Source organism: Phocoena phocoena, chromosome 15 (assembly GCF_963924675.1).
Source record: "Phocoena phocoena chromosome 15, mPhoPho1.1, whole genome shotgun sequence".
Lineage (NCBI taxonomy): Eukaryota > Metazoa > Chordata > Mammalia > Artiodactyla > Phocoenidae > Phocoena > Phocoena phocoena.
In genome coordinates this window covers 1,613,735-1,636,941 of record NC_089233.1, presented here as the reverse complement: position 1 = coordinate 1,636,941, position 23,207 = coordinate 1,613,735, and the positions used below count along the sequence as shown (strand labels likewise).

Here is a 23,207-nt window from a genome sequence, read left to right as displayed (position 1 = left end):
CCTGGGAGCCTCTCCCACTGGCCCAGATTAGCCACAGGCCAGGAGAGCAGGGCAGCGAGGGTGCCCTTGGCTGAAGTCCCCTTGGGGACCCACCGGCAGTAGAGGGAGGCTGGACAGTAGCAGAAAAAGGAGCTCCCCACCCCAGGGTCCCCAGGTCCTGCTGGCCTCCCCGGCCCATCCCTGGGAGGGTGGGCACACTCACTCTGCCACGGTCAGCAGGTAGTGGGACATGTCCACATGCAGCTCGATGCTGGTGTTCTCCAGCTCCGCCAGGCTGTGTCACAGCTCCAGCTGCTCCTTGAAGCCCCCGGTGAGTTGCACCCAGATCTCGTTCATCTGCAGGCGGCTGTCCTCCTCTGTGTCGGGCGGAGGGATGGCGGCTGGGGACAGGAAGAGAGCCAGCTGCACAGGGAGCAGTGCCACCTAGGCCAGGGTTGAATCCATGCTTGCCTGGCCACACAGGATCGGGTCCGAGGACAGGCTTTATATACAGTGTATGGATGGGTGGGTAATGGATGGAGGATGGATGGATGGGTGGGTGGATGGGCAGGTGAATGGATGGATGAATGGGTGGATGATGGATGGATGGATGGGTGGATGGGTGGATACTTGAATGGTTAATTTAGAGGGATTTAGACTCTCTGTCTGCCCGTTTTGCGGTTGGGTTGCATGGATTTGAGTCTCAGGAATCCAAGGACGAATGGGGCTGGGCTAGCTGTCTCAGCTCTGACCTCACTTCCTCAGGGGAACCTTCCTAGACTCTCAATCTGGGTCCATCTGCCACTTACTCTGAAAACATCCTACCTTCAACTCGGCAGTCTTCTTCATATCGATAATGTGGTAACATTTCGTGGTAAATGTTCAACACCTGCCTTTCCTACTGGAATGTAAGTTCCACGAATATAAGTCTTTTTGTTTCCCGTGATCAGTTCCTACCTAACATCTATCCAGTGATTAATCGATGGTCTTCCCTGCCTGTCCCAGTAGATATCTCCACTCTGGTCACATGCAGCTGGTTCCCCTGACTTTGAGGGCAGTGGTCAAGGGATTCCTTTTCCCTAAACATCAAGCCATCTGGGATTGGTTAAATAAATGATGATGCATCCAGATGACCAAATCATTGCAGTCATTAAAAGAAGGCTTTTGGGGAACACATGATATCCTAGGAAATGCTCATAAAGGAATGATCCTGGCAGAACCATGGACACAAGCTGCCCACTGCTGCCCTAGCCTTGCCATAGCAGGACCCAAGGGAAGCCCCTCATGCCCTCAGGGCTCACCATGAGACCCTCATCCCCTCCATGACGCTGCCCACCTCCTCAGACCACCAAGGCCAGTCCCAATAACTAATAGGCCAGCAGGATGAGAGCCATTATGGCATGCATCTCTGTTGACCCCTGACCCCAAAGAAGCCCAAGCTTCCCGGTCATCACCTAGCTTTATAGATGCTCTACAACAATGCCATCTTCCACTCCCACCAGCCCCTGAAGCCCTCTGCTGGCGCCATGGGACTCAGTGTGGCATCACCAGCAACCACTCTTCTTTGAAATTTTCCTTCACCCTCTTGCTCCAGCAGAAACCTGAGCCCCAGATCTACCACAGAGAAATAGGCACCCATGTGCGCAAGGAGTTTATGTGACTGGAAAGCCCCAAAGGGGACAGGATAAGCAGACTCCAGTATGGACATCCTATGGAACACTTTGCAGCTGTTACAGAGATGAGGGAGCCCCGTCTCTGCAGATGGACGGCCTCCAAGACACATCGATGGCTGAGAAAAACAAGTTAAAGAATAACAGCTAGAGTCTGAAATCATTTATACAAAAACCCAAAGCCACCCCACCATACACATACACACACACCACATACCTCTCTGGATACATTTATGTCTACAGCACTGCACAGGAAAAGATCCAAGAAGGAATACTTCAAAATGATAGCAGTGACCTCAAGGAACTGGAAAAAGAAGAACACGCTAAACCCAAAGTTGCCAGAAGGAAGGTGATGGATAACAAAGATGAGAGCAGAAATCCATGAAAACAACAGGAGAGACCAACACAATTAAGATCAACAAAATTGAGGGCTGGTGTTTTGAAAAGATAAACAAAATTGACAAACCTTTAGCTAGACTTACTAAGAAAAAACAAAAAGAGAGAAGATGCAAATAAATAAAATTATAAATGACAGAGGAGACATCACGACAGGTGCCACAGAAATACAAAGGCTCATAAGATTAGTATGATCGATTCTATGCCAACAAATCGGTTAATCTAGAAGAAATGGATAAATCACTAGAAACATACGACCTACCAAGCCTTTATCATGAAGAAACAGAAAATCTAAACAGACCAATAATGAGTAAGGTGATTAAATCAGTAATCGAAGCCCTCCCAACAAAGAAAAGCCCAGGGGTGAATTCCACCAAACCTTCAAAGAAGAATTAACACCGATTCTCAGACTCTTCCAAAAAATTGAAGAGAAGGGAACACTCGCAAACTCGTTTCACGAGGCCAGCATTACCCTGATACCAAAGCCGGACAAGGACACCAAGAAAAGAAAACTACAGGTCAATGTCCCTGTTGAACGTAGATGAAAATATTCTCATTAAAATACTAGCAACCCAAAATCCATGGCACACTGAAAGCTCATACACCATGATCAAGTGGAATTTATCTCTGGGATGCAAGGATGGTTCCACGTATGCAAATCAGTAATTGTGGTATACCATATTAATATTATGAAAGACAAGAACCATATGATCATCTCAATAATACAGGAAAAGTATTTGACAAAATCCAACATCTTTCATGGTAAAAAATTAACAGTAATGTGTTTGTATCACCAGAGAGCCAATAGGTGTTCAACTTTCCGACAATCTAAGCGATGTCAGAAATCTCTTTTGTTTTGTTTTGTTGTTGTTTTGCAGTACGCGGGCCTCTCACTGTTGTGGCCTCTCCCGTTGCGGAGCACAGGCTCCAGACGCACAGACTCAGCGGCCATGGCTCACGGGCCCAGCCGCTCCGCAGCATGTGGGATCTTCCCAGACCAGGGCACGAACCCGTGTCCCCTGCATTGGCAGGCGGACTCTCAACCACTGCGCCACCAGGGAAGCCCTGTTAATATTTTTTAAGGTGTGGAAATGATACTGTAGTTATGTGTTTGTAAAGAGCCTTTATTCTTTAGGGATTATAGGCTGAAATACTTATGAATGAAATGATATGATGACCGAAATTTGCTTCAAGATAATAGGCTGAGGGAAGTGCGTGGGAAGAAACAAGGCCTGGAGAGTGGGTGACGAGGGCTCGCTTTACTGCTCTTCCTCCTTCTGTGAGTACTGGAAAATCCTCGTAACAAAAGTGTGAGCGCTTTCTACTTCCCTCCTCTACGAGGTGTTCACAGTTGACCACTGTGGTCACTCCTGGCCTCCTCCTCAACTCCTGTCATGGTCTCCACACAAAACCCCAGCCGTGGAGAATCCCCCACCTGCCCTGTGAGTAGTCTCACTTTCACTTCTTGAATACACAGCTCAAGGGGGCTCCTGGCACATTGCTGTCCGGCTCAAGGTCTCCTTGCCCTCCCGTTACAGTCAGGATAAACCCAGGCCCCTGTTCAACGTATTCCAGCCTCAGCTCCCACCATGCACCTCTCCTCAGGTGCCAGCCATGTGGGCGACCCTCTGCTCCCTGAACTCATCAAACCCACTCCCACCCCAGGGCCTTTGCATGTGCAGTTCCTCTGCTGGACGACTCTGAACCAGGTCTGTGTATGGCTCGTTCCCTCCCTGCATCTCCAACACTGATATGCACCTGTTACATAGTAGGTACTCATTAAATGTGTGACATTGCCTGATCCCAACCCCCAACTTTTTTTTTTTAAATTTATTTTTGGCTGTGTTGGGTCTTTGTTGCGTGCAGGCTTTCCCTAGTTGTGGAGAGTGGGGGCTACTCTTCATTGCGGTGCGTGGGCTTCTCATTGCAGTGGCTTCTCTTGTTACAGAGCACGGGCTCTAGGCGCATGGGCTTCAGTACTTGTGGTGCGTGGGCTCAGTAGTTGTGGCTCCTGGGTTCTGGAGTGCAGGCTCAGTAGTTGTGACGCATGGGCTTAGTTGCTCCGTGGCATGTGGGATCCTCCCGGATCAGGGCTCGAACCCGTGTCCCCTGCACTGGCGGGTGGATTCTTAACCACCGCGCCACCAGGGAAGTCCCCCCAGCTCCCAATTTTGCTGTGCATGTGTGTATGGAATTATTTAAGAGACTGGAAGGAAATAGCTAAATCTAACAATGGTATCTCCAAGTTGTGGGATTATGAGTGAGTTCTATTTTCTTCTTACACTTTGCAGCATACTCCAAGTTTTGAATGATAAACACATATTACTATAACAATCAGGAAACGTTTTGAATATGATGTATTTACACATCTAATACAGGAACACGTTTTGGTGATAAAAATTCGAATAATACATCAAGACTTGATCATCTATCTGATTGCCCTCCCCCCAACCCCAGTCCCCCACCCACACGTAACTACTGCTATCATTTTGATATGTGCCCTTCCGGATCTTTCTCTGTGCAGTTTTGTACATATAACTGTATCTAATGAGACATATGGGTTTCCTGGTGGGTAGATTATATCAGGCTATGCCTGCTATGCTTTAACTTGCTTTTCTCATCTAGCAATGGTCTTGGAGGCTGTCCATCTGCACAGATGGGTCTGCCCCATTCTCTGTAGCACCTGCAGGGTGATCCATAGGAGGGACCCACCAGTTAGCTTGTCCCATCCCCTTTGATGGGCATGTGAGCGCATGTGTCTCCTGGTAGATTTGGGGGAAGTTGCTGGGCACAGAACACATACACTTAAAGTTTGAAAAGATGCAGGTAAAACAGACTCCAAAGAGAAGTGTTAATTTAGACTCCCAATAATAGTGGTTAAGGCTGCCTTCCATACTTTATATTATCCATTTAATGCTACGTGACATTTTAATTTTAGCCAGTCCAATAAGTGAAAATTGTTTCAATTTGTATCTCTGTTTCCTAATGCAATTGAGAATCTTTTCCTAGGTTTATGGCCACTAGAAACTCTCCGAATTGCCCGTTCATTTCCTCACCCTCATTTTTAAATTGGGCTGTTGGTTCTTTCTTATTGATTTTCAAAAATCCTTTATTTACTATGCCAAAACATCTTAATAAGCCAAAAGAACGTGTGTGTGTGTGTGTGTGTGTGTGTGTGTGTGTGTGTACATATGTTTACTTGTCTTCGTTACAGATATTTTTTATGGGCATCTTTTAAACTTACTGATTAATTTTAGGGTAAAACTATGGTGTGCTCTACCCCAAAAGGAGGCCTAGATCAAACCGATTTGGGGAGAAGGGAGGGATGGAGAGAAGCTGCCTAGCGGGCATGGGTTTCACGTTGGGGTGGAAACGTTTCAGAACAAGACAGAAACAGCGGATGCCCAACACGGTGGATGTGCTGAACGAAGGGTTTGCTTTAAGATGGTGAATTTTATGTGGTGTGAGTTTTGCCTCAATGCACTTTTTTGGAAGACCCTAGACGCTAACATTAGGGGAAGCTGGGAACTCTGTAGTATCTTTGCCAATTTTTCTAAATTTAAAATTATTCCAAAATGAAAAGATTAAAAAAAAAAAACTGATTTGGGAGGGAAAAAAAAATAGGCAGCAAGAAGAAAAGCTGAAGAAAGATAAGAAGGAAGAGATTAGAAGAGAGCAGAGAGACGGCTGCTCCCTGAGGCCACGGGGGACTTCCCTGGTGGCCACTGGTTAACCTAGGATCCCACATCCCACAGGACAACTAAACCCGCGCGCCACATCTACTGAGCCTGCACTCTACAACTAGAGAGAAGCCCGTGTGCTTCGACGAAAGATCCCGCGTGCGGCAACTAAGACCCGACGCAGCCAAAAAAATAAATACATAAAATATTTTTTAAAAAAAGGCCAGGCCGGGCTCGGCGGTCACCCCGGGTGGGGTGCTCAGTGCAGACACCGCTCCAGGAAGGGCAGGAGGGCGCAGTGGGCCTCTGGTGTCCCGGACGGCCCAGCAGCAGGAGGCACTGCGTGCGTGTACGGCCCTACCTTGAGCATCCCGGCCGCTGGGATGCTTCTCTTCTCCTTCCCCTGCTTCTCCACCTTGGCCTCGGGGTGCTTCATCTGCCTGCCCAGGTCGGAGATGACGTCCGCGTACTGCGCGACGTGGTAGGACACGTTCAGCAGGTTGCGCTTGACCTGGTGGCGGGACGCGGCCAAGGTCAGGGCCAGCTGGCTGCCCCGCGAAGGACACCTGTCACCCAATGGATTTATGCCAGAAAGACGCAAGCACGTTTCGTCAGGAAAATGTAAATCAGTGCTATTCCGTCTTAAAAGGGAAGGAGATTCTGACACCTGCTGCAACATGGGTGGACATGATGAAAAGTGAAATAAGCCAGATGCAGAAGGACAAACACCGTATGATCCACATGTGTGGTCCCTGGGAGCGTCAGGGTCACAGAGACAGGAAGTAGGGGGTGGGGCCAGGAGTGGGGGAGGGGAGGGAGTCGGTGTTTAATCGGGGCAGAGTCTCAGTTTGGGAAGATGAAAGTTCTGGAGACGGGCAGTGGGGATGGTCGCACAAAAATGAGAGTGTGCTTAATGCCACCGAACTGGGCCGTTTAAAATGGTTCAAGGGGTGAATTTTATGTTATGTATATTTTGCCACAAAAAACCCGAAATTCAAACAATCCACGAAGAGGTTTTTGAAAACCCTCCCCGTGGGTAACCACTGCTACCATTTTGGTGTGTGCCCTTCCGAATCTTTCTCTGTGCGGTTTTATACATATACAGGTCTCTAGAGAGATACACGTGGGGAGTTTTGGGGGTGTGGGTTCAGCTTTGGGGGGGTTTACGTAAATTATATCAGACTGTAGCTGCTGTACTTTTACTTGCTCTTCTGGTCCAACGACGTGTCTTAGAGGCTGTCCGTCTGCACAGATGGGTCTACCCCATTGTCTGTAACAGCTGCAGAGCAGGGCCGGAACAGGGACACAGCAGGCAGCTGTCCCCTCCTCTTCAACGGGCACTTTGGGGCTTTCCTGTGACACAACTTCCCTGAGCACGTGGGTCTGAGTTTCTCTTTGGTAGACGTGGAAGGTGACATTGCTGGCCGCAGGGCGCACGCACTTAAGTTGCACCAGATGTGCACACTGGCCCTCAGTCTGCACAGACGCGCTCTCTTTAGCGCTCGGAGCTCAGCTCCCTTGCAGGAGCCAGTCCCCCTTGGTGGAAGACCCCTCTAAGCTCGGCCTTCTCTGTGATCGCTCCTTGCGGCGCCCTGTGGCTTTCGTTTAGAGCACTTGCCACAGTTGGAAATGAAACACTCACCCGTGTGGGTTCCTGTCTCCTAGCTGCCTTCTCCTCGGCTAAGCTCAGGGTTCGTGCGGGAGCAGAAGCTCTGATGACGCTGACGCTAATGCTGGTGATGGTTTTATGGTGGCGCCTCGCTCAGAGCTGGACATTGGGAAGGGCTCATCCCTTGTCTGTCGACAAATGGTAATCATGATAATAAAATAACACCTATCGTATGTTGGCCACTACTCACTCCTGTGCTAAGTCACTAACGTGTATTATCTTGAGTGTCACACAGCCTTACGAGATGAATCCTGGGGCTTCCCTGGGGGCGCAGTGGTCGAGAGTCCGCCCGCCGATGCAGGGGACGCGGGTTCGTGCCCCGGTCCGGGAAGATCCCACGTGCCGCGGAGCGGCTGGGCCCGTGAGCCGTGCCCGCTGAGCCTGCGCGTCCGGAGCCTGTGCTCCGCAACGGGAGAGGCCACGGCAGTGAGAGGCCCGCGTACCGCAAAAAAAAAAAAAAAAAAAAAAAAAAAAAAAAAAGAGAGAGATGAATCCTTTACACTGAGTACAGCAGTGTAGACAGAACAGCATGGCAGTGTGAGGCATGGGCTCTGGAGCCAGGCTCCCTGGGCCCCAACACCAGCTCTGCCCCTGCTGTGGTAGGTTAGAGAAGTTGCTTTATCTCTCTGTGCTTCAGCTGCCCACTCTGTAAGATGGGATAATAATGGGACCTACCTCCTAGGGAGCCAGTTGCTGAGAATTAAGTAAATCAGATCCCAGTGAGAGCTTACAATGATGCCAGGCACAGAGACAAGTCCTTTCCCTGAAACCTGTGAATGTGGCCTTATTTGGAAAAAAGGGTCTCTGCAGATGTAATTAAGGATTTGAGATGAGATCATCCCAGATTAGGGAGAGCCCTCAAATCAATGCCAACTGCCCTCATAAAAGAGGAGAAAGAGAGGAGCACAGGGAGGAGGGGAAGGCGGGGCAGAGATTGGAGGGGTGTGGCCACAAGCCAAGCTCCAGGAGCCATGCGAGCTGGGAGGGACCCTCCCCTAGAGCCTCTGGAGGGAGAGCTGTAGGACTCAGTGAGCAGGCGGGAGAGTAACAGAGGGAGCGGGTGAGGGAAGGTGGGAGGGCGCGGCTCACCGTCCTCTTGATGTTCTTGGTTCTACGTGTATAGCAGAGTGTCCACACCTCCCTGCTCCGTATGTGTATAGCAGGGTGGTCCGCGCCTCCCTGAAGTGCGTGCTGGCTGGGCTGATGTGGGCAGTCATCACCGTCCGGCTGTTCCCTCCCAGGGCATCCTTCTCAGTGGAAGGCGCGAGCTGGGGATGGTGGGAACCAGGGTTCCCACCTGCCCGGGGGCGCCATCCCTCTGCTACCTGTCCCGGGCTCCTCTGGACCAGCCCATCTGGGGTTCCTGCTCCAAACCCTGAGAAGGGCAGCTGAGGCTGGACCAAGGGGTCAATGCTCAGGGAGGTGACGCACAGGCTGAGATGGACCTGCTGTAGGCCCGCCCCATCCTACTTCCACTCTGATGCAGGTAGATTAGACCAAGAAGCCAAACTCACAGAGCCATTTATTTGTTGCTTTGCCTATCTGTTTACCTATACCCTGCCTTGCTGTAGAATAGAGGTGACAGCATTCAGCTCAGTATGAAGAGGAATTTTCTCAGACCATCTGTGATGAGACAGGCGGCCTTGGTGAGGTAGTGAGCTTCCTGTCCCTGGGAGTGTGCAAGCATGGGCTGGACCACACTCAGAGGGATGGAGGGGGGATTCGAGCAGTGACTAGAGATGATTTCTCCAGATAAAGCAGAGATTTTCCTGCTTTCAGGGGTTCCTGGAAGGGCCCTTAGGCCCAGGTAAATCCTGAAAGATGCAGTCAGATGCTGCAGCCACGCCTGTCTCTGGCCAGGGGCTCATACCTTCAGCAGGTGCGCCTGAGTTTGCTGTCCCGGGAGTTCACATGCTGCGCCTGGCTGCCGCCCTTCTCGCCGAGTGCGTTGACGCAGTTGCCCAGCGCCAGCAGGGAGCGGTTGATGGGGGCGCCCTCCTTCATCCTCTTGCCTCGGTTCTGGGTCTGAGTGAGAAGAAGCCAGCTGACGGGGAGGTGGTCCTCCCCCCCGACCTCGCCACCTCCCCACCCCAGGCCCCAGGGGCAGGGGACTGAGGTCCAGAGGATGCGATAACCCCACCCCACCCTGGGAGGCTCAGGGTGGACGCCCTGACTACACTCCCACAGCCCAGGGACTGGAGACAGAAAGGACACCAGATTCTGCAGTGGAATACCACACAGCCAGGAAAGGGGGTGAGGTAGAGCTGTTTACCAATGTTGAACAGATGCTCTCTGTGAAGTGAGATAAAAAAGGGCTCAGACGGATGCCTGGGCAGAACAGTTCCCTTTTTATGATAAAAATACGAACGCGTGTGTTTTCGCGAGAACGTCCCCCCACGCCGAAGCCTTCTTGTCCTCCTAGTCTCAGCCTAGCGGTCCTCCTGGGGCCCCTCACCCCACGGGGGTACATGCTACCCTGTATATTTCCTTGAAGTTGCTTAGCTCTCTCGGCAACTGTCTCGCTCTCGTATGCGTTTGTTGTTTCCCTGACTGCTCCCCACAGAACCTAAGCTCCATGACGGAGCTGTCCTCTTGGTTGGCCATCTGTCCCCAGAGCCTGGACACCGGCGGGCGTCTGGCCCACAGTGTGGCTGGATGGCTGAGCACTGAACAAATGTACAAAGATGCCTGCAGGGGCCTTAGGAGGACACACGCCAAACTGCCACTGGGGTGACTGCCTCTCAGTGCAGCCGTTGTGGGGACTTTAACTTTCTTCCTTTGGCTTAACCACATTTTCCATATTTTCTGCACTGATTTGGTTACGTTTGAAATCAGCAAGGAAAATAACGTTTTCTCTTTAAGGGACATGGGTTTTAGAGCCAGTTTGGAGCACGGCTTGAGAACGGCTTAAATGACATCTCAGACAGGTCTCCCAGCCTGTCTCAGTCTCCTTATTTGTCAAAAGAGGCAGTTGCTGTGGTCATGGTGAGGATTTGGCGGGCAACGTGTGTAAGAGGCCAGCTCAGAGATGGGCCCACAGAAGCGAGCAGCGAACGTGAGCTGCTACTTTCACTGAGTGGGAGCTGCCGGCATGACCCAGGCCATGGCAGCTGCTCACGTGTCACGTGTCTGTGCCCCAGAATTCGGGGGTTTTCTCAGAGGCCTTGTGCCCTGGAACAAACTCTTCTGTGAGTGATTTTCTATGAAGAAATGGCAGACTGTGATAGCCAACCAGACCTGAAGACAGCCCGCTAGGCCACCTGAGTATACAGCTTAAAAACCAAGGCCCAGAGAGGGACAGGGGCCTGACCAAAGGCAGACAGCTATTTGGAGCAGAGGGAGAACAAGAACCTAGGGCCTGAACCCCTGTCCAATGGCCTCCCCAAGAGCTAAGATCTGAGGAGGCTGGTCTCCACCTTGCCCCCTGAGCACATGGCCAAGTCCAGCTGGCACGGGCAGACTCCCAGGGCTCCATCACACTCGGCTTGGTCTACATGAAACTGTCTGTACCCACATCTGTCTGTGTATGAACCATGTCTTTTATTTTCTGCATCCTAATGTTTTGTCATCTTGGGGCCCTGCTGCCCCTCCCAGGGTTGCCAGTTCCTTCTGATAACAAACAAGTCACCTGTGAGCACACCTTTCAAAAGCAAACCAGCCAACCCAGAGCTCTCACCCCACCCCCTCCTCCTTGGGGCTCCCACACTCTGGGCCACTGTCTACCTGCCCTCATCACCCAGGTCAGGAACCAGACAACCAGGGATGGGCCCTGTGCCCCAGAGCCTGCTGGAATTATTCAAACTGGCCAGTGTTCAGCCTGCCTTCCCATGGAAGTCACGAGAGAGGCTCTGGCCCGTGTCTTCCCCTTGTTCCCTCTGCCTCCAGACCAACCCTGGTGCTTCCCCGTGTGGCCCGGCCTGGCTTCTCCTGCCCCCTCCTCTTGGGACCTGTGAGTAGCAAGCTATCTCTTCAATGGCAGTCATCTTCTGATCTGCTGGCCTCACTGTACCTCAAATTTCATACCATATTAACACAATACATTGAGCCTGTTGGCCTCTGGGCCAGCTGGCCAGGCTCTGCTCCTTTCAGCAGCCCAGGCACCCAGGGCAGGGCCAGGTGCAGGGCAGGTGAATGAATGAGTGACTGACTGAAGCAATGCAACGACTGACAAACCCCCAGGACTCACAGCGTAGCCTGCAAACTGGAGGACAAATGTCATCAGTGAAAGGCACGGACCTGGGCCAGATCCCCCCAGGTCCAGAGGCCGGATCCACCTGATACCTTTGCGCAGGTGCAATCACACCACCCCGAGTCTCAGCTGGGCATTTGTAAACCAGGCACGAGGCCGCCTACCCTCCAGGTGTCGGGGGTTAGGTGGATGATGAACACGAAGTGCCTGGCGCATTAGAGGGACGTGAGAATGTCCCTCGTTGATAATATTACTGCTGTGCTGACTTGGCCTCCATCGGGCACCTTCTCTGTTCCTGGCGCTGGGCTGGGTCCTGTCCGCAAAGACTGCTCCGGCCCCTGGGGCCACGGTGAGCACAAGCCTCACTCCCAGCCGCAGGTGCGACAAGAACAGCCAGCCAGGGGCGCGGGCGCAGGAGGCAGGTCCTGGGAGGGCATCCTGACAGCCACCCCCGCCACGCTGCTCCCTCCAGCCACCAAACTCCTGATGACCTTTCAGGCTCAGCCCTGAGGCCCCACCCTCCTCTGGGCTCCACAGCCTCTGTGTGACCCCGAATCTCAAGGCACAGGCCTCCCTGTGCTGTAATTACCAGCTACACATCTGTCTCCTGCCCGCCCCCAGAGGCTCTGAGCCCCCCAAGGGTGAGGGTCTGGGGCTTGCTCATCTTCACGTCCCTGGTGCCCGGGAGAGCCTGCCACACAGGAAGCCCTCCATAAATACTGGCTCCGCGGGAGTGACCCCCAATACCTGCTGAGAATTCATTCACTCAGCAGACGTGTAGTGGGCACCTCCCCTCGACCGGGTGCTGTCCTAGGTGCTGGAGACAGTGTGCAACAAGGACAGACAGGGTCCCGCTCCCAGACTAAAGGGCAGATGGACACAAGGCGAGTAACGGAGATGAAGAGGACAGGAACCTGAGACGCCAGCTCCGAGCCCGCCAGGTCCACCATGGAGAGCCTCCCAACGTGCACTTCCTCTGCCACGTCTGTGCCGTGGCTGCGCCGGTGCACAGTGACCTGTAGCACGGCGTGGGAGCGGGACGACATCTTGCTGGTGGCGGTGGACTCCTGTGTGCGCTGCCAGTTGCCTCTGGTGAGGAGCTGCATGGTCTGAGGACAGAGGCAGAAGTGGGCAGACAGTCAAGGGCCCCTGAGTGGCCACACGCTCCCTGCAGAACAAGAGAAGGAGACGTGCCCTCCCGAGCTCCTTAGAGCAGCTCTTCCCCAGCTGGGATGCTGATGGCAGAACCGCATCCAGTGGAAGCAATTTCTGGTTTGTGGCATGAAGAGATTAATTAATCGAGTCAACTAATCCAGCAGGAATGGCAGATTGCTGACACTTATAGCACCACTTCTGCCTCCTCTACCCATGGCAGACATCACCAATGGATTACCCATCTCTAACACACCGAGCCCTTTTCCATATGGAACTCCAGGCAGTTGTACAGATTTGCTGGAGTTGGTGGGTGGCCTGAAATCCACTTGTGCACAAGCAGCTGTGGAAATCAAGCCAGTGAGCCTCTGCTAGGCACCTACTGTGTGCCAGGCATGCTAGGACCACAGAGCATTGTGGAGAGAGACTCATATGGTTGTTGTTATTAAAGAATAGGCAAGAAGTCTCCCCTCCTGCACCTGGAACCCATGAGGGACGGTGCTAAGGGCAGGTGGCCTCATGCCTACGCCAGCATGGCTAGAGCACACGGTTATCCAGGGCCTGGGGGCCGAGGAGTCCATGCTGTTCAGAGGCAACTGGGAGCCTCTGAAATGTTCTGAGCAGATGGAAGGCCCACCCCAAGGGCTGCACAGAGAGAGACTGGAGGGAGAGAGAAAGACAGAGGGCTGCAGAAATGTTTACAGCTCGCCCTCGTTATGGGAGCCAGACTTAGGATCAAGATGGCAAACAGATTTCAGACCTGAAGCTGACTCCGACTGCGACTGCCTGGAGTGCTGCCAAAAAAGAATCCCCACCTGCGTCTGGATGCAGAGGGAAGAGTGTGTGATCCATTGGTGATGTCTGCCCTGAGCACAGATGAGGAGAGTGGGGACGTGGTGCAGAAGTCTGCTGTTCCTTTAGCTCGAAAGCAGCTTTGGAGCCGTGTGTCTGGCTCCGCTCTGTGAGCACTGGTGAGCGTGGCTGCCGTGGAGGAGCCACAGGTCCTTCCGTGGGCCCCCGTGACCCTCACCTCCTGGGTGTTTGAGGTGGAGACCTCCGTGATGCCTGCAATCTGGATGCTGCCCCTAGAATCTTTCCGCAGGTCCAGAAACCCTGAGGACGGGTTCAGGAGGTCCCAGATCACTTCGTTATAAATCTGGGATGAGACAGAAACACTGAAAGCAGTAGGTCTGATGCAAAAGTACAGGGGCTTACCTATCACTGGGGCTTTGCATCTCCAGAGAAGTCTGGGATGCCCTGAGGTTTCAGTAACAGGTGGGGTTTTGCACTCATGATCAGGCCCGTTTTGCAGACAGGGCAGCCGAGGGGGTGGGCGGCTCACCTCAAGGTAAGACATGGACACGCTGCAGTCCGTGCTGTCATGGGTCTCCTCGATGGCCTGGAAGAGGTCAGTGAGCATCTGCAGGTAGATGCCGGGCCCCGCATCCATGCACAGCATCGTGTGGGTCTTGCTGGCACCTGCGGGAGGCATGGGATGCCCACCAAAGCAGGGCTCCTGATCTGGGCTCCGGCCCCCTCAGAGCCTGGTCACACCTGCCGCCTGTACTGTGCAAACCGCCCTGGCTGCTCTGACATGCTCAGTTTCCATTTTGGAAACAAGAACAAAAAAAATCCTGTCTGAACAGCCTGATGGCTACTCTGGGGAAGAAAACCTGGGCAGGGAAAGCGGGAGGATACAAAGCGAAGATGCAGACAGTATCAGAGGAGGGAGGCCCAAGAGATGTCTGCACTTCTCTCCAAATTCGCTTTCAGGTGTTCGTGTTGTTCTCATAATAGGAGAATTAACGTACGTGTTAAGCTTTCTAAGCAGTCCCGCTTCATGGGGTCCTCACCTCCTCCTTCCCGGTTCGCCCTGTAGGAGGGACCAGATGGCCCTCTTCCTTTGCTAGAGCATAGCACACAGCAGGTGCTCCCTGATGTTTGTTGAATGAAAGAAAGAAAGAATGAATGCCATAAACAAGCTGTGACTTCGGACCAGGCTTCTCAGGGCCTCAGTTTCCCCACCTGTATAGGGAGGGGATTAAGGCCCGTCCAGCTCTGACCCTCTGTGATTCTAGTTTTCAGGCAGAGGTAGCTTAGCTTCGCGAGTGTTTGCCGACCCCAACTTGTAACTGCAGAGGAGAAATCTGCGGTTTTCATGGGCAGAAAAGTGTAGGCTTGGGTTGAGTTCCACACTCACTCCTACCAGCTGTGTAACCTTGGGGAAGTCCCTTTACCTCTCTGAGGCTCAGTTTTCTCATCTGTGACAGGGGGATCGTTCTACCTGCCTTTCAGGGCTGTTGAAAGAACCAAAGGAACCAACGGATGCAGAGGGACCAGTGCAAGGCCAGCACATATGAGGTGCTTTGTGCTGTTAGGAAGAGCTCCGCTGCCACCAACCTCATTCCCTCCGGGGGACACCGGCCTTTGGCAGCACCTGAGGGGCCGTGGGCAAACACCGTCGCGTTGTATCCAGAAATGACGCCTTCCACTAGTGCTGGGGGGTGGCAAGGTACACGTCTTCCTGCGGACAGACGGAAGGAAGACAGGGAAATGCACACTCCGACCAGAGTTGGGCACCTGGCTGTCTGGAGAGGACAGGTGTGTGGTGCCTGCAAACGCCCTGCTCCCTCTGGACACGGACAGGGACCTCCACGGTGGCAGCCGGCACAGCCACGGCACGAGCCCCACCCCAGTCCTGCAGCCGCCTGGACCACGCCGAGCCCCACGGTGAGACCACGGTGAGGGAGGATCGCACGAGAATGTAAGTGATAACTCCCACCATGAGGCCTGACAGGTTTGGTACCAAACAGGTATGAGTCCTTTCCAGGGCTTCTGCATGAATTGAGAGAAATCAAAAAGAATGCAAAGGACTGGAAAGTAGTGACGGGGTTGGGGAATCCGGGAAGGGCATTATGACTCCTCTTATGGGACAAAACTAGGACCAGGAAGTGAAAGTTTCGGGCTGGCGGAATTTCATTTAGGGCAGCAGTACGTAGCGGTAGGAGTGTGTGGGTAGTGAGCTCCCTGTCCACAGGGGTATTCAACGAAGGACACCTCCAGGGCTGGTGTCTGAGGGCATGGGTGTCTGGCTGGACTGGAGAGAAAGGACGGTCCCCCTTCCTCTGCCTTCCCTGAACCCGCTCTGGGCCTGCTCTTCATCTCACTTAACTGTCCCAAAAGCCCTGGCTGGTGACACAAGTCAGAAGCATCTGAGCCCTGGTTGGACAGACTCCAAAGCTGGTGCTCCTTTCGTCCAGCCTTGGACTTACACTGTCTGGGACCTTGTCCTGGTTCTGCAGCTCTCTAGCTGTGTGACCTCAGGTCAGTTGCTGACCTCCTTAAGCCAGCACCTCACCTGTAAAGTGGGGATAATATCACCGTGTATTCTACAGAGTTGCTGTGACGCTTGGAAGACAAAGCGTGACAAGCACTTAAGCACAGCACTTGGCATGCAGTAGCTGCTCAATAATTGACGATGACCTGGTCCTTCTACTTCTGACACCATTAAGATCTCGGCAATAGAAGAAACCTGTCTGCTCAGAGAGCTGGGCCTGTTTCCCTGGCTGGGGTGTGAGCCCCTGTGGGCAGGGAGTGTGTTCTAGCCCCGTGGTGGACAGGACACGGCTTTGTTGGATGGATGGGTGGGTGGACAGACGGACACATGGACACACAGAGGAATAAATGAGGATGCGTGTAAAGCCCGGGCAACTGGCAGCCCCCGGCATCCATGGAAGGGGTCTGCTACCTGTCCCTGGAGTGACCCAGAGCACCAACTTCCTCGTTTATCAGGGAGACCCCGTGAGACGTCACGGATGAGGTCACCTGGCCGCCAAGTCCTCCCACATGAGGACACCCTTGGCGGGCCTGGCCCAGCGGAGCCGTGGGGTGGTGGGTAGGGCCGGGCACCTGGGAGGTGTGCTGGTCAAACACGATGTCGAAGATGAAGGTCTTCTCCCGGGACCGGTGTGTGTGCAGTGTGTCCTCAGGGTCCTCGCCGGGCTCCATGAGCACCACCGTCTAGGAGCAGTGAGAGGCAGGGCTCGGAGGAGGGGCCGCTCACAGAATCAGGGCGGAGGGAGGACCCCAGGCCTGGCCTCTACCCTCAGAGGCATCCAGGGGCTCGGCCCGGACCTGGGAAGGGCTGCAGGCCTCTGCGCTCACCCCCAGGCAGCCTCTCCACTTCCATCTGAGGGTGCAGCATCTCCTGGCTGCTGCACCCCCAAAGCCTTGACTGTGAGCCCCCAGGCCGGCTGGGCTCTGCTTCCGGTCCTCACATACCGGCGCCCAACCAACGCCGAATACCTAGGCCCCGCCTGGACGGCAGCCCGGATGCCCCTGAACAGCCGGCCGGGGCACTGAGGGCTGGGTGAAGAGCCCCGCCGGCCACAGCGCCCTGAGTAGCACCCGCAGGTGGGCAAGGGGCTCTGCGGAGGGCAAAACACCTAGCCAGAGGCCTGCTACCGCGATATCTGCACGTGGCCCTAGGGATATGCCTTTCGCACCCGACTACCTCTTGCTCATGGGGCCGTGCCACCCAAAGGAAAGGGGAGAACGGAGGCGGGGGGGCGCAGGTACCTGGAGGGGGCAGGACCCGTCCAGCTCTGCAGCTCTGTGCTCTCTGAGCGCCTTGGGTGCCCCCTCCCCAGGGCCTCTCCTTTCTCACATAAGTATGTAATTATACAGTAAGGTGTACAAGCTCCTCTGGGGACTGGGTTCAGAAGAGCCTTTCCCAGGGGGCAGGGGCAGGGCAGCTGGAGACTAGTGGAGCTGTTTACTCTGGTGCGGGGCCTGGGGTGCACCAGGGAGTCTTAGGGGCAGGACTGGGCCCAGCAAGAGCCCCCACCACCTGGCCACCCGCCCATTCCACCCAGGGCTGCCAGAGCTCCCTGGGAGGAGGTCAGCGCCCCCCCCACGATGGGCGACGTGCCAAGAATTGGGGACTGATGAGATGACTTTGAGAGCCGCTATGGATTCCAGCAAATTATTTGCCTTAACAGTTATTCCAAGGGCACTGCCTGCTTCCTCTAACTTGTGTCGTTTTAATGAGAGGTGCACACAGTTTCAAGACTTGTCAGCCTGTGGGACAGCAGCCGCTGCCCCACCCCTGCTGCCCCGACTCCTGTGGCTGACATTCGGGCTGTGACCGCCCTGTCTGTACAGAACACGGGCCCCTACGTCCCCGGCCCCTACGTCCCGCCTCCCAGTGCAGTCACGTCACAAATTTAGTTAGAGCCACGCCGTCTCCACGTTAAGACTATCTACGTAAACGCTCTTCAGAGCTCGGCCAAATCCCTTCCTGCAAAACCTTGTTCCCCTCAGTGTAACAAGCGTCCTAACAGGTTTTACTCGCTTAGGTCTCCATGAACTCAGCACTAATCCACACCAGCCTCTTTGCCCACGCCCCTCGGCACGTTTACACACCCCAGACGTCCTGTCCACTCATCATCCTGCAGTGTCACCCCCGAGCTCCTCCCCTGGCACCCCCGTCCCCCGAGCCGGGGTCCTTTGCCCTGGAGTGCAAACGCACATCCTGGGTAAAGCTGCCTCTCTAGTGTCAAGTGGGGAAATGCAATTCAATTTTCTTTTACCCCAATTTGGCATTTATGCTGGCGAGTGACGACCACGGGCAACGACACTTCTGCGCTGAGAGCTCAGCTTCTGAGCCTGTTCCCAAGGAGCAGGAATCCTTGGCGACGTGACGGCGTGACGGCGTGCCGTCGGGGTCCTGCAGGGGCCCTCTCCCAACTGCACACCTAGCCCCCACCTGCTGGAGCGCCCGCGCCCCCTCCCGCTCCGGCCCGCCACTCCCTAGAGACCGCCGATCTCCACCCCTCCACCCGCCCCCCCGCGCGCCAGGCTGCTCAAACGTGTCGTCAGTGACCGCCTCTGTCCGCTCCATTCTTCTCCGTGTTCTCAGCTCCCCGACATTATACTTTCTCTCTTGCTCGACGCCCACACTCCACCCCACCCCCACCAGGGAGGGAGCTGGGGCCGTGGGGGGCAGGCCCTTGAGTCCCCCCTCCCCCCGGCTCCACCCCAGTGTCTGGGACGTGCCGGCCACTGTGAGCACTGATGTTTTCCGCGAGGGAGGGAGGGAGGGAGGGAGGCGATCGCACGCGGGCGAGCTCCGCGACCGGTGACACAGCCCCACCCGGTCCCCCGCCTTGTGGACGATGACGGAGGCCCCTTCCTCGCGGTCTGCGTCGCTGAGCGGGCGGGTCCGAAGCGCCACCTGCTGGCGGGACACCGCGGCAGCTGCCTCCCAGTCCTCCCAGGTCAAGGAGACCCCAGCCCAACCTCCCGCTCACCTCCCAAGAGCCTCCCACTCCTGGGGAAGCAGTTAAGGCCGCTGAACCCCCAGGCCCCACCGGGTGCTGACTTCCGGTTCACAGCCCACGATGGTGCTGAGAGGAGCACTGTGATCAGGCCACCCTCTTTAGTCTGAACTGGGGAGACTGAGGCACAGAGAGGTGAAGTAACTTGCCCAAGGTCACACAGCGGCTAAGGAGTCCTACCATCTCACCCCGGCTCCTTTACCCCACCACCCGAGGGACCCAAACCTTCATGCAGGCTGTGAGCACTTTCAGAGCAAAAGTTGGTTTTCTGAGTAGAAAATCCCTGGGCTCTTGTTTCCCATCATTCTCTGCCCCACCTCCAGCCCAGTTCTAAGGGAGTCCCACAGGAGACCCTCTGGGATGGCGCCAACCCAGGCCTCGAATCCTCCTTAGTCACTGAGCTGTGAGCCGCCAGCAAAATGCTTCTGGGCCTCTGCTTTCTCGTCCGTAAGATGGCAAAGTTCCTCCTGGTAGAAACGGTAGCTTACGGTTCTCCCTGAACGGGGACGGGGTTACGACAGGGTCTCTCTGTAACCAGCCTACAGGTCAGGGGCGAGTGCCGAGCCTCTGCTCACCCGTCTAATGGGCTGAGCTTCCACGTCACCCAGGAGACAGGCCTCGGGGGACCTGATGGGGCCAGGGTAGGGGGCGTCTACACCACTGCATCTGGGGGTTGTGGCCTGGGCCCTGAGCTCCCTGGGGAGTGAGATTCAGAGGGCAAGGGTGAAGGCACATCTGGAGGTGGGGAGCAGGGGGTCACCAGGTCCCCTGAGGGAAGGCTGAGCAGAGCAGGGGCAGAGCCCTGGACGGGGACCTGGGCTGACGACAGAGACCTGACCTGTGACAAGCAGGCACCTGGGGCAGCGGGTCAGGCAGCCCGAGCCACGCAGCCAGAGCGCTGGCCAGGCACGCAGAGGAGAACCCTCCCCGTGAGCGTCTGGTCCTCGGGCTCCACCTCCCTCCTGGCTGGGCTGCCCTGGGCCGGGGAGGGGCCGGCAGTGGGGCCGGCAGTGGGGTGGGAGGGCTGGCTGGCTGGAGACACGAGCTTCTTGCTCCCTGCTACGCTAGCAGGAGAGACCTGGCTGCCTGTCAGCCCCACCCTGCCCCGCTGACATCAGCGGGGCCCCAGGAGCCCAGCTGGTCCTTAAGTGTCTCAGGAACTGCCCACGTGGTTCGGGTGGGCCCCCTCGCCTGATGCCATGGCAACCCCAGGGTTCCTACATGCCTTGCCTGGCCTGCAGGTACGCCTGCCTGAGATCTGCACCCACCAGACTTGGCCCTTGGCCCTGGAGGCTTGTCCCCACCAAAGGGGGACACATGCCACCAGCTAACATTTGATGAAATAATCCCCTCGGAATACTTCTCCCCAAAGACACATTTCTAAAGCAAACTTGAAATGACCTGCGGGTTTTCCTGATTTTTAGGACATGGCTTTTAAGCCCCTTTCCCACGCTGCCAGTCTGCACCACAACCCAGGGCCTGACTCCCATGAACCATCAGGCGTATTTACTGCTTGAATGCTGCGCTCAACTTTTCCAACGCCGTCTCCAGGGAAGTCACTGCACCTGAACCAAGCAGGCCGCACCTGCCGTCACGCCAGGTGACAGCAGCACTGCTCCCGCCCACGAGAGCCAGGGTGCGTGTAGGTGCAGTAAATTGCTACTGCATTTTCATATAAACCGCGGAGACACCAGATCCATGAAGTTCGGATCTGAGAAACCCAACTTAATGGTTCGAGCTACAGAGGCCCATTCACCCCAGCCACGGCTCTCAGTCCGGCCAGCCCGGCACAGGGAGCGGCCACACCCGGTCACTTGGTCGTCCACGGGCAGGAGTGTGCTGGTCACGTCCAGGTCAGTGCTGGGCTCCAGGACTTCTTGGCCACACGAACGAGGCCGGGGAAGGGGCGCCCCTTTAACATCCACGCTCCCCCCCAAAGGCCAGGCCTCTGACCCACCAGGTTCCTACACAAGGGCAGATCCCTCACATCCTGACTGCTCTGAACACGATGGAGAGCAGGCCCGCGTGGGTGGCCAGGAGCCCAGCACCCACCCCGATGCCCAAGCTGGGGACACTCTGCCTGCCCCTCCCCCGGGTGGGTGGGGAAATTCTTCTACAAAGGGCCGGCGGTGGGACACCCAGTTCACAGAAAAAGAGAGGTAATGCCAGCACGATTGCTTAAGAAATTTTTATTCACAAACTATGTAAAAGTTACAACTAGCCCGTTTAAAACAGTGAAAAGTTAATCTTTCAAAAGCTCTGTTAAAAATCTGTTCACGTGATAGAGCCATGTGCCATTTCCTCCTTACTGCCACGAAATCAGAAAAACTAGGTCTCGACACAGTGAAGTTTAAAGAACGTGAAAGGAAACAGGAATTGCTGTGACCCCGAGCGGGCGCGAGGATGAGCTACACGGCAGGATGAGGGGCTGCAGAGGAAGCCCAGGCCCCGAGAGGAAGAGCGCGAAGCGCCGGCTCACACGGGAGAGGCCAGGTAGCGGGGCCGCTGCCGGTCGGGGCCGCTCCGCACCAGCCGGCCGAGCCGCGGGGGCAGACATTTGCCCGTCCTGCCCCACAAGGTCGTCTTAGGTCTGTCCACCGTACACAGAGGTCACGGCTGTGAGCTCCAAGCGCACTGTTCCGTGCTTCGCTGCTTTTTAAACTAAGCTTCGGGTTCCAGGAGAGAAAGAGACAGAGGTGGAAGCTGCCGTTTCACAAGGCACCGAGGGCAGCAGGACACTGCAGGTGAAAACGAGCTGAGTTACCTGGATTTGCTCACTCCCTCCTCCGCAGGGGAAAGAGTTAGATACTCAAACAGGACCACGTACTAGTGGCTAAAGTGACAACTGTCCATGGAAGTCTTCAAACCTGTGTAGCTGAGGAAAAGGCTAAAGGGTTCTTTCTCATCAGGTGAACCACAAGCACAGGAAACAACAAATTGAAAAAGAAGAAACTGTGTTTGGGCTGACGCATCGCTTTTCAAAGCTCAGCTGCAGCGCAGAAGGACAGCCCGAGGGAGGCGGACGGCCCCGCCCTGCCTCTCGAGCACAGCGCGGCATGCGCTGAGCCCAGCGGCGGCTGCGGCTGCTACTGTGGCAGACGGGAGAAGCATGAAGGTCAAGGCTGCTATCTACGTTCAAAGACAGGAGAAAGACAGCTTTTTCATACAGGTTTGCTTTTATTTCCACGTTCAGCCTGTTGAGAGAACCTGTCACAACCTGAATGGCGGGGGACGCGCTGGTGCCCCAAGCGGCTTCCCTGCTGGCGGCCAGGGAGCCCTGGAGGGACCCTGCGCGGCTGTGGACGGCGCTGGCCATGTGAGGCAGGGCCCAGTCTTCGGTGCGATTAGAAACCCAGCGAGAGAAAACTGAGAGCAGCACCGGCAAACCTCCCCCACCCTGGGTACCAGGGGCTGAAAGGCACAGCGACGTGTGGAGACGGCGAGTCCCAGGCGTGGCCACAGCCCGGGCGAGAGAAAGCGCAGGTGAAAAGTCAGGAGTGGGCAGGCTTTCCGCAAAAGGATGACCTCGGTTCCAGCACAACACACGGTGACGCTGCAACAAGGGGACACCGTCCGCTCGCTGTCCTGTAAGAAGGGAACTACATCAGGTGGTCAGCGGCGGCCTCGGCCCCAGGCGAGCACGCGTGGTGAGCGCACGGCACACGTCCTTAGGAAGCAGGAGGGACCACGCCGGCCCGGCGCCTGCAGACGAGCAGCAGCCTGGACGCGGAGTCCCCGGCCCTGCTCTCCCTGCCGCGGAGGCAGCACGGCCGGACACCGAGGCACACGGAGCCCCGGACCTCCTCTCCCCCCACACACGTCCGCTCTGAGGTCCAGAGCCGCCACGTCTTTTCTGTTATTGAAGCCTGCGTTCCGGCTGCACCTGACGGGGTTTTGGAGGCTCCTGTCTCAGACCAACCAGGGACGGACCAGAACGGGTGCTGCGGCTGGCGAGGCCCACCTTTCTGCTGGACACCCTGAGGCCTTCGCCCAGCAAAGCCCCCTCCTCTTCCCTAGGCATCAACCACCAGTGCCTGCCCCAGCCCTCCTCTCACCCATGGCCAAGGCCTGCTGGATTTTACGGGAGCCTGAGGCCCAGAGCTCTCAGATGCAAGGCTCCGGACACCCAGGGTC

At 55.6% G+C, this 23,207-nt stretch overlaps 1 protein-coding gene across 1 annotated transcript; it reads right to left on the bottom strand.

Moving 5' to 3' along the window:
* Positions 1-279: 279 nt before the first annotated feature.
* Positions 280-21,630, bottom strand: LOC136134625 (kinesin-like protein KIF19). Its single transcript, XM_065892280.1, is given in 14 exon segments — positions 280-402; positions 6,087-6,236; positions 8,510-8,644; positions 9,252-9,419; positions 12,498-12,692; positions 13,766-13,891; positions 14,078-14,214; positions 15,173-15,238; positions 15,241-15,259; positions 16,645-16,755; positions 18,890-18,970; positions 19,649-19,769; positions 20,880-20,946; positions 21,486-21,630. Coding segments are annotated over 14 exon segments (1,644 nt in total).
* Between the last annotated feature and the right edge of the window lie 1,577 nt (positions 21,631-23,207).